The 18,178-nt window shown below is 35.8% G+C and overlaps 1 protein-coding gene and 1 non-coding gene across 11 annotated transcripts in view; both read right to left on the bottom strand.

The window, feature by feature from the left end:
- Positions 1-253: 253 nt before the first annotated feature.
- Positions 254-326, bottom strand: TRNAC-GCA (transfer RNA cysteine (anticodon GCA)). Its single transcript has one exon. It is a non-coding gene; the product is annotated as a tRNA-Cys (tRNA).
- Positions 327-5,111: 4,785 nt separating this feature from the next.
- HERC4 (HECT and RLD domain containing E3 ubiquitin protein ligase 4) overlaps positions 5,112-18,178 on the bottom strand; it is a 128,917-nt gene continuing 115,850 nt past the window's right edge. For 8 of the 10 annotated variants that reach the window (XR_011252984.1, XM_069571810.1, XM_069571808.1 and 5 more), the window contains 6 exons: positions 17,243-17,409; positions 16,240-16,306; positions 13,749-13,831; positions 9,796-9,979; positions 6,430-6,532; positions 5,112-5,764 (listed from right to left, as the gene is read on the bottom strand). Coding sequence is in view for 7 of the 10 variants with exons in the window: in XM_069571810.1 (XP_069427911.1) it covers positions 5,556-5,764; positions 6,430-6,532; positions 9,796-9,979; positions 13,749-13,831; positions 16,240-16,306; positions 17,243-17,409 (813 nt within the window). In the remaining 3 variants the exon portion in view is untranslated. The remainder of the gene's footprint in view (positions 5,765-6,429; positions 6,533-9,795; positions 9,980-13,748; positions 13,832-16,239; positions 16,307-17,242; positions 17,410-18,178) is intronic. The other 2 variants (XR_011252983.1, XR_011252982.1) reach the window with 1 other exon arrangement.

An 18,178-nucleotide genomic window follows, 5' to 3' on the forward strand; every position in this document is an offset into this window, starting at 1 on the left:
TAAAAACTTTAAAAATTGTGCAGCTTTTGTACAGCTTTGAGGGCTATTAGATGCTACATTTTTTTTTTCAGTTTATATACAAGTTAGTACTAAAATAGTACTAAAAGTGCTGGTTGTAGTAACTGGTGAAAGTGAAGTCAGTCGTGTCCAACTGTTTGCGACCCCATGGACTGTAGCCTATCAGGCTCCTCCGTCCATGGGATTTTCTAGGCAAGAGTGCTGGAGTGGATTGCCATTTCCTTCTCCAGGGTATCTTCCTGACCCAGGAATCGAACCTGGGTCTCCTGCATTGCAGGCAGACGCTTTACCATCTGAGCCACCAGGGAAGCTCCTGTAGTAACTGTACATCACCAAAATGTCCTGTTCTAGACCAGGAGCCTTCCCCCCCTCACTAACCCTGCCTAAGAATAACTGGGAAAGGTTGAAGGCAAGAGGAGGAGGAGGCAGCAAAGGACGAGATCTGAGCAAGCAGCAGAACCTGAGCAAGGTCCGGGAGATACTGGAGGACAGAGAGGAGCCTGGCATGCTGAAGTCCGTGGGGTTGCAGAGTTGGATATGACATGAGCCTGAGTGAACTTCGGGAGTTGGTGATGGACAGGGAGGCCTGGCATGCTGCAATTCATGGGGTCGCAAAGAGTTGGACACGACTGAGCGACTGAACTGAACTAGCGACTAAAAGAATAGCTAATTTTTGACATGAAACACTTGACAAAGGACCAGGACTTTGGATTAGGGAGATGAGGTAATGGCGGGACTGTAGCGAACTCAAGACCAAAAGGAGCAGACGAAAAATGACTTGATCATATTTGGTGTGGCCTTTCTTAGGCTACCCAGAAATCTAGTATTCAGGAGGGTAGAAACGTGCCCCTTTACAGAGATGTAATGAATAAATGTGGCCATTTCCTGCCTTCGGGTCTCTTTGAAGGGAATGAAACAATCCAAAAAACTCTCTGCCCCTGTATATCTTGTTTGCACTAGAAAAAATACCTGTGAAATTCCATATATGCACAAAATAGGAAAGTAGTTCTTAATGAGGGTGTCATTTCGAATAATTGAATACCTAGCAAAACCTGACTTAAAGCCATGGATTCAATGCTCTTTCCACTTTGGTTGGTGGGTGTATCATATTCCAGGGATACACTGTTTAATCAGCATCTTCCTCAGTGGCACAAAAGAATGATGTACTTCACCTACCTGCTAAAGCATTATCTGATAAATTTTATTTGAAACAAGTTTCAATTCCTAATCAAAGGTTCTTGCCACTCCTTAAAAGTAAACAGTCAGCCTTAGGATGCTAGGAGAAATGGTCTCATGACACCCCTGCCGCCTCCCACCCCCAAGCTACTCTCAACTGGGATTAAAAGTAACCTGGTGAATTTTGGAAAGTAACCTGAGCTGTCACCTCTTAGAGATGGCATCTAATTGGCCAAAGGTGAAGTTTACATAATAGTAAACAGTAGCCCCAGGTGATATATAGTATGAGTTAAGTCAAAGTAAATATAGTAAGACTATAGTAAGAGTTGAGAAGTGAAAGGAATAGGGTGAGTTCTTTCTGCATTTAACCCTCCATTCAGTGTGGCTGGCCCAACAGGGAAACTAAGGTAGACATACATAAAACAGACGAATTCCCAATTTATCCCTAGTAATGTTACCAATGTGAGTGCAGGGAGCTACTGAATTATTGAGAAAGGAGACTGGGGCTAGGAAGAGGTTGAGAGCAAGACCATTTTACCTCTGCTTTCAGAGAACTCACCATATGCAGGGGAAGACTGCCTTAGGCATATTACACGTCATCAGAAGACCTTGTTCAACTAAATGCAGTGAAAATCTTATACAATGCAGGCAAAAACATGTTATAAGCCAATCCCTGTGCAGAGGCTGGGGTTCACAGTTTTGTAAACTATATTGTGGTTTTATTTCATGCCAATTTAAAGGCTTGTTGTACTGGTTCTACTGCCTTCTCTGAACAATAGCTATTGGTTAAAATTACGACTGACTTAAAGACATTAAAGACAATTATTTACAATTTAGTGAACTCAGTATTTTGCCTACTTTCTAATCTATCAATTCAGTTCAGTAGCTCAGTCCTGTCCCGACTCTGCGACCCTATGGACTGCAGCATGGCAGGCTTCCTTGTCCATCACCAACTCCCAGAGCTTACTCAAAACTCATGTTGAGTTGGTGACGCCATCCAACCATCTCATCCTCTGTCGTCCCCTTCTCCTCCTATGTTCAATCTTCCCCAGCATCAGGGTCTTTTCCAATGAGTCAGTTTTTCACATCAGGTGGCCAAAGTATTGGGAGTTTCAGCTTCAGCATCAGTTCTTCCAATAAATATTCAGGACTGATTTCCTTTAGGATGGACTGGTTGGATCTCCTTGCAGTCCAAGGGACTCTCAAGAGTCTTCCCCAATGCCACAGTTCAAAAGCCATCAATTCTTCAGCGCTCAGCCTTCTGTATGGCCCAACTCTCACATCCACACATGACTACTGGAAAAACCATAGCTTTGACTGGATGGACCTTTGTTGGCAAAATAATGTCTCTGCTTTTTAATATGCTGTCTAAGTTGGTCATAGCTTTTCTTCAAGCGTCTTTTAATTTCATGGCTGCAGTCACCATCTGCAGTCATTTGGAGCCCCCCAAAAATAAAGTCTGTCACTGTTTCCATTGTTGCCCCATCTGTTTGACATGAAGTGATGGGACTGGATGCAATGATCTTCATTTTTTGAATGTTGAGTTTCAACAGATTTTTCACTCTTCTCTTTCACCTTCATCAAGAGGCTTTTAGTTCCTCTTCATTTTCTGCCATAAGTGTGGTGTCATCTGCAAATCTGAGGTTATTGATAATTCTCCGTGAAACCTTGATTCCAGCTTGTGCTTCAACCAGCCCAGCATTTCACATGATGTTCTCTGCATATAAATTAAATAAGCAGAGTGACAATATCCCTGACGTACTTCTTTCCTGATTTGGAACCACTCCGTTTTTCCATGTCCAGTTCTAACTGTTGTTTTCTTGACCTGCATACAGATTTCTCAGGAGGCAGGTCAGGTGGTCTGGTATTCCCAGCTCTTTCAGAATTTTCCAGTTTGTTGTGATCCACACAGCCAAAGGCTTTGGCCATTTGATCTCTGGTTCCTCTGCCTTTTCTAAATCCAGCTTGAACATCTGAAGTTCACAGTTCATGTACTGTTGAAGCCTGGCTTGGAGAATTTTGAGCATTACTTTGCTAGCATGTGAGATGAGTGCAATTGTGTGGTAGTTTGAGCATTCTTTGGCATTGCCTCTCTTTGGGATTGAAATAAAAACTGACCTTTCCAGTCCTGTGGCCACTGCTGAGTTTTTCAGATTTACAGCACTTTCACAGCATCATCTTTTAGGATTTGAACTAGCTCGACTGGAACTCATTCACCTCCACTAGCTTTGTTCACAGTGGTGCTTCCTAAGGCCCACTTGACTTCACATTCCAGGATGTCTGGCTCTAGGTGAGTGATGACACCATTGTGGTTATCTGGTCATGAAGATACTTTTTTGTATAGTTCTGTGTACTCTTGCTACGTCGTCTTAGTATCTTTGCTTCTGTTAGGTCCAAACCATTTCTAATCTATAAAGCCTGGTATTTTTGTTACTTTTAAAAAGCAGCAAACAGCAATTTGAAAAACCTTCAATGGTATTTTTTCCCATGAATCTCCCTGCTGTTAATTCTACTGTAGCCCTGCAGTAACAGGGAGGAAAAGAATACTAGAGTTACCCAAATTATGCCTTGCACTGTTGTGTTCCCAGATAACAGGTCAGGCCTTGTTAAAACACCTGTTCAATGAACTCTACCTGTCTTAATCCAACATGGCTGCTATTTTACAGATAAGCTTCATAGGAAATAGAGGTCACTAAAACACCTGACACACACAGCTATGTTTCCAATGGGAACAATCAGCAGCCTCAAGAAATGGATGTGCATGGAAACAGCATAATACCAGAAACCCGGAAGACTTTTACTGGGAAAAATGTTACTTTAAGGACAGTTATTAAGGCTTTTATTAAAAGCCTACTAGAAAACACCAGAAGTTTAACTAGTGAAAAGTACATGTCCACAATCCCTTTTCCAAAACCCTTGGACTCATTTGCATTTTGGAATTATGAATGTTAAAAGAATTTTTAAAGCACACGGTGTAGCACCCCATACATATCTGGGCAGCACCTAGATCGAACACAAACACACCAACAGTGCCACAGTAAGATATGCAAATAGTCCCACTTAATATCATAAACAGCCTCAACAACTGAGGTCAGGTTTTGCTACAAAATGATGTAACTCCACCCAAACCCCCGACCCCAGCCAATGTTTTCGATTTTAGAATTATAGGTAAGGCGACTTGGGAGCTTCTATTAAACAGATAAATTTGTATGGGAATGGGAACTATTGGTCCAAAATTTAAGAGACCTTCCCTTAGATATTACTTTTTTGAAGAATTTTGACTCTTATATGAGAACCAGTGAAAGTTTAAATATTAAGCCAATAAACCTTTATTATTTAAACAGTTTCATGGCATTTAAAAAATAAATTTAAAAAATAAATATTTGCATTATAGCAGAAAGTCACATGTGTTGCATCACTTACTGTTACAATTTAATGACAGGAGATAACTAAGCATCAGCACCATAAAACTTAAAAGATTTATCTGTTAAGATTTGTCTCTTAAAATTCAAGTAAATGATTCTGAAGCACTGAAAATTATCTTTAAATACCAACCTGCAGCATCAATAGTTTTAAAAGCTTTAACCCAATGATTGGTTCTCATAGTAGTCAACGATTGTATTTTCAGCAACTGGACAGAGTTCTTTCAGTACTAAATACTAAGCTTTCTGACAACTTCCCATTTATCAAATTATATCTCAAGACTCATAAAAAGAAAGAACTATATGTTAATCAGGTAAATTCTATTTGTAATTTAGACTTGCACAAGGACATTATTCTAGTAAAAAAGCAAAGACTCTATTTTCCACCATGCTAATTTTTTGCCTTCATAGATTCTCAGAATAAGATTTAAATGATAATTTTTAACCCTTTAAAGTAATCTCAGTTCAAGTACAACCAGAGAAACTGCACTGGTATCAGATCATAACTATTTTATTACAAAACTTTATTTACAAAATGAAAAAATAATCGAATGACTATTGCAGGCCAAAGTTAAAGGCTTCTCATCCGTGATTGGAGGAAAATTAAGCAACATTTTCATGCACTCACACCAGATCATTTGTGAAATATGCGAACTCTTAAAATTTATGTTAGTAAAACCTCAATGTAGTCACAATACTTGTATGTTTATTAGAAGATGGCAAAAAAAAATCCATGGTTCTGTACAGTGTTTAATATTAACACAGTATGTTCATTTCTTTTAATATTTTTGGCTTTCATGAATATTCATTGCATTGAACATTCTGCAAGTAAGAATTATAATAGTACCTCTATCACCTTGCTGAATTCATCACCACAAGAAAAACACAAATAATTAGTTTAATGCTTTTGCAGTAAACTGAATAGTTGTAACTCCAAAGTTATATTAAACTGAAGCCTTCATTGTGATCAATAGCTTGAATCAGTTTAGAGCGTAGAGTTTCTTTGTCTGTGTATTTTGGAAGATCCAGAAGATTAAAACAGGTATGGGAAACTGGGAGATATTCCTCACCACCTCCTGTTGACTGGATGACTAGTATTAGACTCTTCATACCAAGAATAGGAATGCGATCACTACCTGTCAAAAATACTGCCAAGAAAAGAATCATTGAGTGAACCAACTACTTTTATCAACAATAAAAGTTTTAAATAACAATGTGGAGTATCAAGTTACTTAAACAATCACTCATAGCAAAGCTTTACAGTAACATTTGCTCTAAGGTGGAAGCCTATCCCCAGAATTTGTGGAAGCATGATTCTGAGATACATCCAAACAGTATTTTTTCTTTAAAAGTGTAATCTTAACATCAGCACACAGAAAGGCTTAATATATGTTTGATACATGAATGACTACTGTCCTTGATAAAAACATTTTGAGAGCCCCTCTTTTTTGAAAAGAGTAACCATTTAGAACTATTTATTTAAAAAACATGCAGTTTTGATTATCATTCCTTTCCTATTTGTTTTGTCATCTTCAAACAAATTCATACTTGGAAGCCAAAATTAATGACCTGTCATCCTATGATATGCAAACCAGACACAGATTAGGCATTAAGTTCAGAAGACTGAAAACAGTTATACTGCAGAGATCTTTTTAAAATCTAAAGACTGTGGATTAAAAAAAATTACTCTGAAAATTAAAAACAGGACCTTGAATAATACAGAAAAGCCCACCAAAGTTAATCAGTTAGTCTAAGTTCAAAAGTTCAGTAATTATTGAAACTTTTTTTATTCTCATAAAACAGAAATACTTACACAAAAATTGTTTTTTCTTTTCCAATGGTAACTCGTGAAATACTTCCCAGAACATTTTTATTGTAGGATGTTCTGCCCAATATTCTCCTTTGTATTCTGTGTTCTAAAAACAGCATAACCTTCTATTAATATTAAGGGATATCAGTTTTATCTTGAATCTGATAACTGGCTTCCTTAGCACAGAAAGTTAACACTATCCAAGAGTTTAAAACTCATGTAATTCAGTTAATTATTACTTCCTGGGTATTTTGCAACTTGGAACTATTAGTTCCAGAGGAAAGGAAAGAAAATATGTATGAATCTGCAGAAACATCTCCCCTACTCCCAATTCAAAGAACATAATGTGACAGTAATATCATTTTCCAAAGTAAATATCTAAAGGATAAACCAAAATTACTAAAAGGCTAATGGACTATTAAAGTTTAACATGGAATTAATTATCTCTCATAATCATGAAGTTTTCTTTCAGTGAATTAAGTCATACAAATTATTTTGTATTATTCCATCTTCTCTTTAAAACATTAATGGTTCTAAGAGCAACACAACCAATTTTCTGTGTTAGTTTCCAAGAGGCCCTCAAAGACCTCTGCTTCCTGCTATTCATGGCCATGTTATGTTCCCTCCCACACTGAACAGACTTGACCTCATTAGGATAGTGCAGATGTGAGAATACATGACTTCTGAGGCTAGATCATAAAAACTTGTGCAGCTTTAGCTTCTTGGTCACTCACTCGCAGGGGGAGCTAGCTGCCGTTTCATGGAGACATTCAAACAACCCTACGGAGAGGTCCTCATGCTGAGATCCTGAGCCCTTTCACAGACATGTGAGTGAGCCATCTTGGAAGGGGAATCTTATCCTTCAGCCATGTTCAGATGACTAAATACCAGCTAGTATTTCAACTGCAACCTCATGAAACATCTCCGAGTTTAAAATCACTGGACTAAACCACTTCTGATTTCCTGACCCACAGAAACTATGTGAGACAACAAATGTTCATCTTTGGTGTAACTTGCAACAAAACGGCAAATATATTTCTCAAACACTCCTCCTTTCCTTGTTCATCGGAGTAAATTCTACTTATCCTTTAGGTTCAGATTAAATGTCACCTAATTCATTCATTGGCTCATTAGACAAATGTATAATGAGATTCAGTCAAAGTCTGGAGTCCTGGGGAAACTGCAGTGAACAAAGTTCTCACCTGGTAGAGATTACCATCAAGTGAGAGGCATTCCCTGTTTGTGTAGGTTCCGCCTTATATATCATTCACTAAACTCTCTTCCTTTATATTCATCACAGTTCAATTATTTAATGTCCAGCCTCCTTACCAGAGGACAAAGACCATGTCTCAAGCTTATTTACTGCTGTCTTTCTAATCTTTTGCATAGTATTAGGCATCTAGTAGAGGCTCAGTAAATATTTTTCAGGTTCTTCAATTTGGAGCTCTATTTGTAGCCATGATTGTATCAATGACTGAACTTGAGAAATCCACAACATATCTGCTATTAATTTACAAACAGATTTGGAGATAATGGCTTGAATTCTAGCAATCAGCTAAAGTACTAACCTGTTTGAATTGAAGACTATGAATATGTTAGTGGGGAAATGAAAGGTAGTTGGCTAGTTTTTTTGTTTTTAAACCACAAGATGGTTTTAAACCACAAGATGGTACTGGGGAAATGTGCAGTCCTAATGAAGAACACTTAAAGTCACAAATCATAATTAGTGAAATTATAATGAATCAGATCAGTGGAAGAAACTAAGTATACTATGTACACTAAAACATACTTTTAAAAAATTTCCTCTTCCTGAATGATTACTTCTATCAGTTATAACTTCAGAGAAGGTTTTAAGTACTTGCTCAATGCCCTTCTAGGCTCTGCGAACACAGCAGTGAACAGACAGACAACAATCCTGACAGCAGTGAACTAAGAGACAAAAATCCCGCCGTTATAGTGCTTACAGTGAGTGGGGAGTAAGGGGCAGCAGACAGTAAAGACAATTAAGTAAAATTTTATTTAGTCAAATTTAGAGAAGAAAAAAGAGAAGGAAGATAGGGGGTATGTATGTGTGTGTACATATGCAATGTTCAGTGGGTTATCCTATGAAGATCTCTGAAAAGATATAAAGACATACAGAAAGTGAGAACAAGATACATTTGAAATTATCAAGGTGAAGAGAATTCTAGGCACAGAAAACAAAAAGGCCACAGGACTAAAGTGTTTCTGGAGGGTTCTAGGCCCAGCGAAGAAGCCAATGAGGCTGAAGCAGAGTGAGAGGAGGAATGAAAGATGAGGCAAGAAGGATAAACCGTGTAGGATCTGAGGCATGACAATTCTTAAAGTCATCTTTCTTCTCTTTAGCAAATTAATTTACCTCCTGAAAGACATCTTCAATCTCCTTCCTGGAGGATTCAAGCCTGGCTGCCAGCTTTCTGAGTGCCAGCCTCAGTTCTACATGCTTTCCCAGATTCTAGAGCCTCTCTCCAGAGTTCTATTTTGCCAGGCAGGCAAGGGGATGTGAGAGGTCTAGTAATTCCTTAAATTAGTTTTGAAACAATTGTATTGCTTTCAGCCCAACCCTGTACCCCTGGTAACATGATGTGCTAATTCCTGTGACTTTCACAAATTCTACAATGTGACAGGCTGCCTCTTGACAAATCTAGTCCTCTGAAGGCTCAGAATTCAATTTTCTTTGTTCTAAGTCACTCATTCACCTATTTTCCATCTTCTAAAACTGTATTTTCTCTTGCTCACTGTATTTTGGGGGAGGGGATTAGCCCTATGTTTCCTTTACTTTAATTCTAATGAGATTTTGGGAGGGAGCAGAGAAAAATGTTTATTACACTATGCTTATTCGGAAGTCCTTTTTTTTTTTTTTAATTAAAATTTTTTTTCCTTAAATTGTTACACAGTAAAATTGACATTTATGTGTGTACAGTTCTACAGATTTTAAACCACATATACAGATAAACCACCACTAAAGGACAGGCAACAATTCTGTCTCCCTGAAGAACTCTCTCATGTTGCCCCTCTGCTGTCACACTCCCTCCTCATCCCTAGCCCCTGTCCAACACAGTGCTTGGCTTTTCAACCATGTCATACAAATGGAATTGTATGGTATATAATTCTCTGAGACTGACTTCTTTCACTCAGCACAAGGTCTCAGAGACCTCTCAGGTGGTGAACGTATCAAGAGTGCATTCAGTTTTAATGCACTGTTTTAAATGCATTGTTTTAAAAAACTTGTAGTCAAATACACATAACACGAACATGCATACCATCAATACCAGAAATACAACCATCAATAAGTTATGTTTTCCTTTTGCTTTTTCATCTAAACAATATCACAGATTTGTTTTCCCCTACCTTTTCCAATTCCTTCCAATCGTAATTTGTGTTTCCAATAACCATTGCTTGTAGTTCATTAGGCTGAAAGAGCTGAAGGACTTTTCCTCCACAGACCTTATGAAAGCCCGCATGAAAAGCATCAAATAAGGAAGCCACTGATTTATTGAATATGTAATCCACATAAGCATCAACAAACTCTTGTCTAGAAATGAAAAAGCACACATGCACAAAATATAAAAAAAATTTAAGAGAATACATATTACAGTCTCATTAAACCTCTGAGTGTTACTGTACTTTTTGCAATTTATGTATAAAACCAAGAAAGCATGAGTAGGATTCAAGGGACAAAATCTTTGTGAAGAAGTCTATTATTCTTTCTATATAAAAATCTGGTACATTTAGGAGGCATGTAGACAACTTCTCATTCACACCCATTCTTAGCTTACTTCTAAGTGAAAGAAGTCCTAATGGAAGAATGATGATGCTAATGGCTATCAAAAATATTTTAAAATTATTCACAAATTATTTAGAATTTATATGTATCACTCTAATACAGTCCTAAAAAGTATAATGTTAAAAAATAATAAGGGATTTTTTTAAAAGAGAGAGAACTTTGGGATTTGGACTGTTTCACAGATTGTAGTCTGCTTTTCCTTGGGTTTCAAAGGAATCTGATGAAGCAATTTATTAAAAAAATTAAAAACCCAAGAGGGGCATTAAGTATTCTTTCAGGATAACCATTAAAGACTACAAATGAACTTTCTTTAAAAGTGTATGTTTACATACATATAAATACACATACAGATGAACACTGCTGATGCTTTTCTCCCTGTTATGATATAAAAGGAAACAGTCATGAAAAAAGAAAACCCTTTACTCAGTAATTAGAACTACAGTTTTATTCCCATTTATTCTGCTGGCCACAAACACTCTGTGCAGCTATCTGGTTAAACCAATAATCAGAATGGGTGCTAGAGGATTTCAATATTTTACACTCTTGTTATCCAAATTAAAAAGGATGATTCTATAAATGGGAATACTGGTAAATTTAGTCATCTACAGATAACCACTTTAGCAAATTTTAAAATAATTACAAACTCACTTTACAAATAGAAAAAAAAGGTTAAAGGGGGCCATTATAAAATAAAATTGGTGGCCCTAAGGAAAAATCAATAGCATATGCTTATTAGTGTAAGGTTCTTATAAGAAGAAACAGTAATTTCATAAGGCATAATTTTATAATTCAACTATTAGAAAGTCAAATTTATACTACTAATAGTTAAGTCTCCTAAGTACAAAAGGCTAAAGTGTTTTATGTGCTAACATTTTTGCATTCCACACTTTCATTATGCAACTAGGACCGGTGGTAAAAAGATCAAAATTATTTAAATTACTTCTAAACTAAATAATCTATGTGAAATAATATTTGTTAGAAACTTAAAGAATTAGTGCAACAACGGGAACTTGAAAAGCTGAAAAAATCTTTCTATATCATAGTCAAAGCTTTTCAAAACCAATTATTTTTTTTTTAAGTAGAAAGACCTAAAATTTTTCCACATTATTTTAAAAACAGCTTTATTTTTACCAAAAAAAAAAAAAACCATACATTTTAAAATGTCAAATAGTATAGTCCTAACAGCCAACATTTACTGAGCACATACACGTGCTAGGCACTATTCTAAGCATTTTTAAATTATCGCCTCATTTAATCCTCAAAATAACCCCATGAAGTAGGTATAATATATCATCTCACCTTACAGAAAAAAAGACTGAGGCATGGAGACACCAACTTATTAACCTAAAGTTACACAGCTTCTAAGTAACAGAATCAGGATTATAATCATCTGGATCAAGTCTCTGGAAATTTGAAGAAAACTATTTGTTAACTCTGTCGTTCCTTCTGGTATCTACCTTCAAACTTCAACAACAGAGTTCTGTTATTCCTTGAGCTACAATTATTAACATTATCTGATGAACTGAATACTGACTATTGGTTCAATATTCATTGTTAACATGTTTATGACTATAAATACTAAATTAGGGAGTGTTCTATAATTACTTTTCTGAAAAAGAATTTTTGTGTCCCTCAGGTTGCTACCTCATCCCCAACTTCAACAGAAATGTCAATCTCCTTTAGATTCACTCAAATATACTAGGTTGCATTTTTTTCCTGAAAACATTCCTCCTGGAGCCCTCCATCTTCCTTATCTAATGCAAATTGATAGTTATTTCTAAATCTTGTACACACCACTGTTTCTCTTTGCCTCTCCTCTTTTTTTGATCCTTTTTTCTTCATTCTTGGTTCAATTCCTTGTTTTGGTAGGACATATCCTCTAGTAACTTCTTGAGAAAATTGCATTGGAAGTAAATTCTCTGAGACTCTGCATGTATAAAAACATTTTTACATATTTGTATGTATGGATGTGAGAGTTGGACTATTAAAAAAGCTGAGTGCCGAAGAATTGATGCGTTTGAACTGTGGTGGTGTTTGAGAAGACTCTTGAGAGTCCCTTCGGCTGCAAAGAGATCCAACCAGTCCATCCTAAAGGAAATCAGTCCTGAATGTTCATTGGAAGGACTGATGTTGAAGCTGAAACTCCAATACTTTGGCCATATGATGTGAAGAGCTGACTCATTGGAAAAGACCCTGATGCTGGAAAAGATTGAAGGCAGGAGGAGAAGGGAACAACAGAGGATGAGATGGTTGGATGGTATCACTGACTCAATGGACATGAGTTTGAGTAAACTCCAGGAGTTGGTGATGGACAGGGAAGCCTGGCATGCCGCAGGCCATGGGGTTGCAAAGAGTCAGACACGACTGTGCAACTGAACGGAACTGAACCACACACTTGATAGTTTCAATATAGAACTCTATGTTTAAAATAATTTTCTCCCAGAATGTTGATCTCCTAACTTCACTGTTAATCTTTATAAATCTGATATTATTTTGATTCTTAATTCTTTGTGTATGGTCTGCTATTCCACCCCCACCCCCGGCCCCGAAAGGTTTCACAATTCGTTTTTTTTCAGGTTGTGAAATTTCATGTAATTTTGCCTTGTAATTATGTTTTTTATTTCAGTTTCCATGCTGTCATTCTTAAAAGGCATGTCATTCAGTTCTGGAAATTCTAGGCGGTACCATTTGACAAATTTCAGTCATTCCATTTCTTCTTAATATTACCTTCATGGATGCTACTCTTACCAGTTTGCGGATACTGACTTCAATTTTTATTGACATTTCTTCATCCTGCACGGTTTCTGTTTCTCTGGCATTCTGTTTTACTGTTTTGGTCTTTTCTGAAATGTCTACTATTCTTTCATTATTCATTTACATTTACAAGTTAGGCAGTTTTCCCAGAGAAGAATCTTCCAATACACAGTGTCGAGGAGGAGAGAGCTGTAGACTTCCACTTAATCTTCATGTTTCATTTCAGTGCTTTGCCTAACTGTCCTCAAATCCATAGTTCCTTTAGTTTGATCAGTAAATCTCCAGTCTGCCCAGCTGGAGAGGGAAAGTTGCTAGGCCACATGTGCACTATGGGAAATGGGTCTCTAACTGCTTCTCATAACAGCCAATCGTTCTGTTTCCAGTTTCCCCTTAAAATCCATACACTTTGTAACCTATTTTTTATTCTCAATGCCTGAACTATTGTTCTGCAATATGAACTGTCTGCCTTCAGGGATCCTAGTCCACCTTGTGCTTCAGCTTCTTCCGGTTGGCTGAAGTTAGGTGCCGCCAAAAATGTGTCTGTTGCTGTCTCCTCCTCCTTCTCTTGGTTCTCATTGATAATCATCTTTTTGTCCCTCTATTAATGTCTTAACAGGAGCAAAAGGAAGATTGATTACGTCCTCACCATTCAAAGAGTAAATTTATCTGAGTAAAAACTTAAGACTGTGACATATTTCTAAATACAGAAGAAAATGCCTACTGAATCTTATTACTACCACTGATGCTGCTATAAGTCACTTACCGATTTTGTTTGTTAACAGCTGTGTCTGCACCATTTAGAACCAGTTCTTTCACTTCTGTTGCACCAAAGTTTTCAACTGTGATCTATTAATTTAAATTTTTAAAAAAAGTCAATGTCAGACTCAAAACTTATTATTTTAATAACCTATTATAATCTACCTTTCTCTCATTAATGTAAGAAATAATATGTTTGAAGTAAAATTCTGGTAGCATAAGCTTATTTGTGAATTCTGCATGAAGCCACAGCTAGAAATTTTCATCTTCTCTAGCAGTTTGAAATCCTACCTTGACTAATTACCAATTAACAAGGTTTTGGTTTGTTAATAACAGGAAATTGAGTAATCATCTCATGTAAAACTTCAGAAGGGTCACTACAGGAGTAAAATATTAGGAAAGATGTTTTCCTTGGACAAGTGATAGACTCCAAGTCAGAATGCATTCAACTTTAGAACAGCTATGCATTCTTCCCTCATGAGAGCTGCCACTCTGGTATTCCTTCTTGTTGCATTCTTAACTACAGGTGGTTCTTCCAGTTTGCCATTAATTTGGTTTATAAAGAGTCATTTATTTTGAAATCTCTTATTTCCCTTACTAGTGTGCTCATTTTCCTATATATGTTATCATTCCCACCTCTGCATCTTTTCTCTTCCTATTCCCTCTTTTTTTGGCAATATTCCTCTCTTCTATTAATTTTTTTAGTACCTGTTTACAAAACACTGCACTAGGAGTGGGGTGATAAAAAATGAATAAATCCCTGCTCTGGAAGTTGCTACCCAATAAAGAAGGTGAAATGTGATATGTAAACAACTCATTATTATAGTAAAATAAATGCTATAATAGAGACATGAACAAAATACTATCAGACCATGGAAGAAAGCAAGCTTACTTCTAAACAGAGAAAGTATAAAAAACCTTGAGGAAGAAATGTCATTTGAAAAGCATCTAAAAGGATGAGTAAGATTAGGAGAGGATAGAATTTCTGACTAAGGACAGGGATTGAACAAAAGGATAGACAGACCACATATCAAAAAAATGCATGCCCCTAAAAAACAGGGAAGGTAAGGCATATAAAAGAATACTGTGAGACATGACAGAACTTAGTATGAGTGGAAGGATACAATGGAAGTTAGAAAGCCAGATTACAAATGATTTGAAGCCCATTCTAACGCTATTATTCTATAAGTAGCAAAGAGCCGCTGAGTATGTCTGGGAAAGAAACAACAGTGGGAAGGAATGTTTGAATTAGCATAGATCTTACTAAATATTCACAAACTTGATGACTGATAAGTTAAAGCTTAGAATTCAATGCTTCAGTCAATTGAGATGATCAGTAAAGATCCAACTGCCAGGGTTATTAAGTGCATCAACTGAAAAGGAGAACTAAAATTTCATAGTAAATATGAATTCAAGCAGGACATTGTCTTGGAAAAAGTTAAACATTACTAAAAGAAATTAACCTATTTCCCTTTAAATCTATCAAATTTTCTTGTAACTGCACTATGTGCCAATTCTTAAAATGACCAAAGAATGGACAAACATTTTTGAGGGGGCACATAATTTTTTTGGCAAACTGTGTGACACAAGAATATGCTATCTTTCGTCAGTTTTGACTGTAAAAGCACAAAGAGGACAGTTTAAGGGTATGTGGCGGGGGGCGGGGGGGGGGAACGGCACACAAAGTTTTTGAAAAGAATAGACAGGAAAAAAGAAAAACTGAAGGTTTTTACCATTTCCCAAGAGTCTAATTTATAGTATTCAAATAGTTACTTCTGAAATGCCTTATCATAATCCTTGCTGATTTTTCTCTCCTTTAATTGTCAACTATTCTACTTCTGCCAGATCCTCACTTATCAATGGTTCTGCATAAAGACTAGATGATTTATTGAACATCCCTCTCACTGAATTAAATTCTACATCTTTTTAAAGATTTGTAATTTCACTTTCCAAATAATATTTCAATGTATTTCTATTTATATTACATTGCATCCAAGAGTAATACAAAATTAGCAAGGATGAAAGTTAGCATAAAAGGGATGTCTGAGTGGGAATTAGTCTTTTAGGTGGCAAATTCATTAGTGGATATTCTCATGTTACAATAACCTTTGCTTCTCTAAATAGTCTTGTGATTGTAGACTCAAAAAATGAACACTTGAATAAAGAAGACCCCTTGTATCTGTAAAGATCTTTAGTATAATGTTAAACAACACAGGCTTATCCAGGCAAAGAGCTGGATACAAATACTTTCTCTGAAATGTGACAACTGTTTTCAGTTTTCTCATCTGTAAAACAAGGATAATAATACCGATCTCTTGGGATTATGAGGATTAAATGAAATAATGCATGTGGCTACCATATAGTTAATGCTCAATAAATGTTAGCTAAAGGATTCTTTAAGAATTCCATTCATCAAAATAAAAACCATAAGGCACAGCTGATAAATAAAAGGGATGATGAACAATCAAGCTCTACTACTCTATGTCTTTTCATCTTACCGTAAAATTAAGACAAAATGTCTCTTCAACATCATCTTCGGGATAGTCCAGTAACTGTTGCATGCTTCTGAAAAATAATATGTATGTTGCTTTGAAGTAAAATATAATTGTGTATTTTGACTAGTTTGCCTATGACTAGGTATTTATTTCTCATTCATTCTTGGTCAAATCCTTTTGCTAATTTGTACTTTTATGTTTGTTTCAGAATGGTGGTTGTACAAGCAAATATATAAACAATGTTGAAGGAAAAAAAAAATAAGGTTTTCATCTCTTCCTTTGAATACAAAGGCCATGTATCCACACATTTTCAATACTTGTTCTTATATATAATTTTTAGGGCTTCCCTGGTGACTCAGATGGTGAAGAATCTGCCTGCAATGCAGGAGACATGGGTTCAATTCCTGGGTCAGGAAGAGCCCCTAAAATGGCAACCCATTCCAGGATTCTTGCCTGAAGAATCCCATGGACAGAGGAGCCTGGTGGGCTGCAGTCCATGGGGTTACAAAGAGTTGAACACAACTGAGTGACTGGCGAATTTATAAACAATGTTGAAGAGAAAAAAACTAAAGTTTTTACCTCTTCCTTTGAATACAAAGGCCATGTATGCACCCATTTTTAATACTTGTTCTTATATGCAATTTTTTATTCCATTTAATGTAATAAATATAAAGAAACTACACAATCCACCTAGGAATGAAGGTGATTAGAAGTAAAAGTCCAAATCAATTATTTAACTACATTCAAGAAACATTACCTTCCTAAATTTATTATCTGATATTCACAAAGTATTGTTAAACTAAAAATTTAGCACATGGCTTTATACATATAACTCTTTCAGTAGAAAATTCTCACAATGGCTTTTTCCTTTATTAGAAGGGCTATTGGTTTATTTTGGAAATTCAACAAGAACAACAGAAACATAATTATTCCTAAAAAGAAAACTTCTGTACATCCCCCATTTCCTATTTTCTAAACCCCATTCTTGCCACTTTTTACAACTAACCTCCCAACATCAGGGACCAGTTCTTTCAAATCTTCCAGGGATGGCTTCTTTTTTAGCAGTTTCTTATATAAAGCCAAAGGAAAATGGAGGTCCACAATAGTAAAATTATAAATTGCTAATCCACAGATAACACCAATCAAGTGGAATAAATCACTGTCTTCAAATGTCTGAAAATACAGAAAAAAATTAATGAATAAAAAGAAAAAAGTTCATTCTCATTCCTATCTCCCTGGGGTAATATTATTGTTAGTATTTTTGCACATTTTCATTCAACGTATTTTCTAGGAGAGACAAAATTAAAATCTAGTTCAGATTATACTATACATATAATTTCACATTTAATTTTCCCCCAGAAATATAATCATTTTCATATCACTAAGCATTATATTAATAAATGAAAAGATTACTAGAACTTTTTTTTTATTTAAAAAATTATACACATTCAAAATTTGAAAAATAAAAAGCTTATGGAAGAAAATGAATTAAACACCTGTAACTCAATCACTTAGAAACACCAGGGACAATGATTTAAAAAATTTTAATGTATTTCCATCTACTATAAGTTCAGAAAAATAATATAAAACATATTAAAAGTTTTCTCATTCTTCTAATTACAACACAAGTATTTCTTATGTCATTACTCTTCTAGAACATGATTTTTAATGGCTGAATATTAATCACATAAAAGTACCATGGCTTGCTAAATTAGCTATTAAGGCTTGCTAAATTAGCTATTAATAACTATAGTTGGACATCTAGATGATTATTAAAAACAGTGCTTATTTCCTTCAGTAATCTTTAAAGAATTAAAGATTTAATATATTAAAGAATTAATATATGGTCACAGGAAATTCTGTGAGCATGTAATTAACAGAAGAAATTTTTAAATTAGATCTGGGGCTCCAGACAGTTCATTCACTATCTAGTCTTGGTGTT

This window comes from Ovis canadensis, chromosome 25 (genome assembly GCF_042477335.2).
Source record: "Ovis canadensis isolate MfBH-ARS-UI-01 breed Bighorn chromosome 25, ARS-UI_OviCan_v2, whole genome shotgun sequence".
Lineage (NCBI taxonomy): Eukaryota > Metazoa > Chordata > Mammalia > Artiodactyla > Bovidae > Ovis > Ovis canadensis.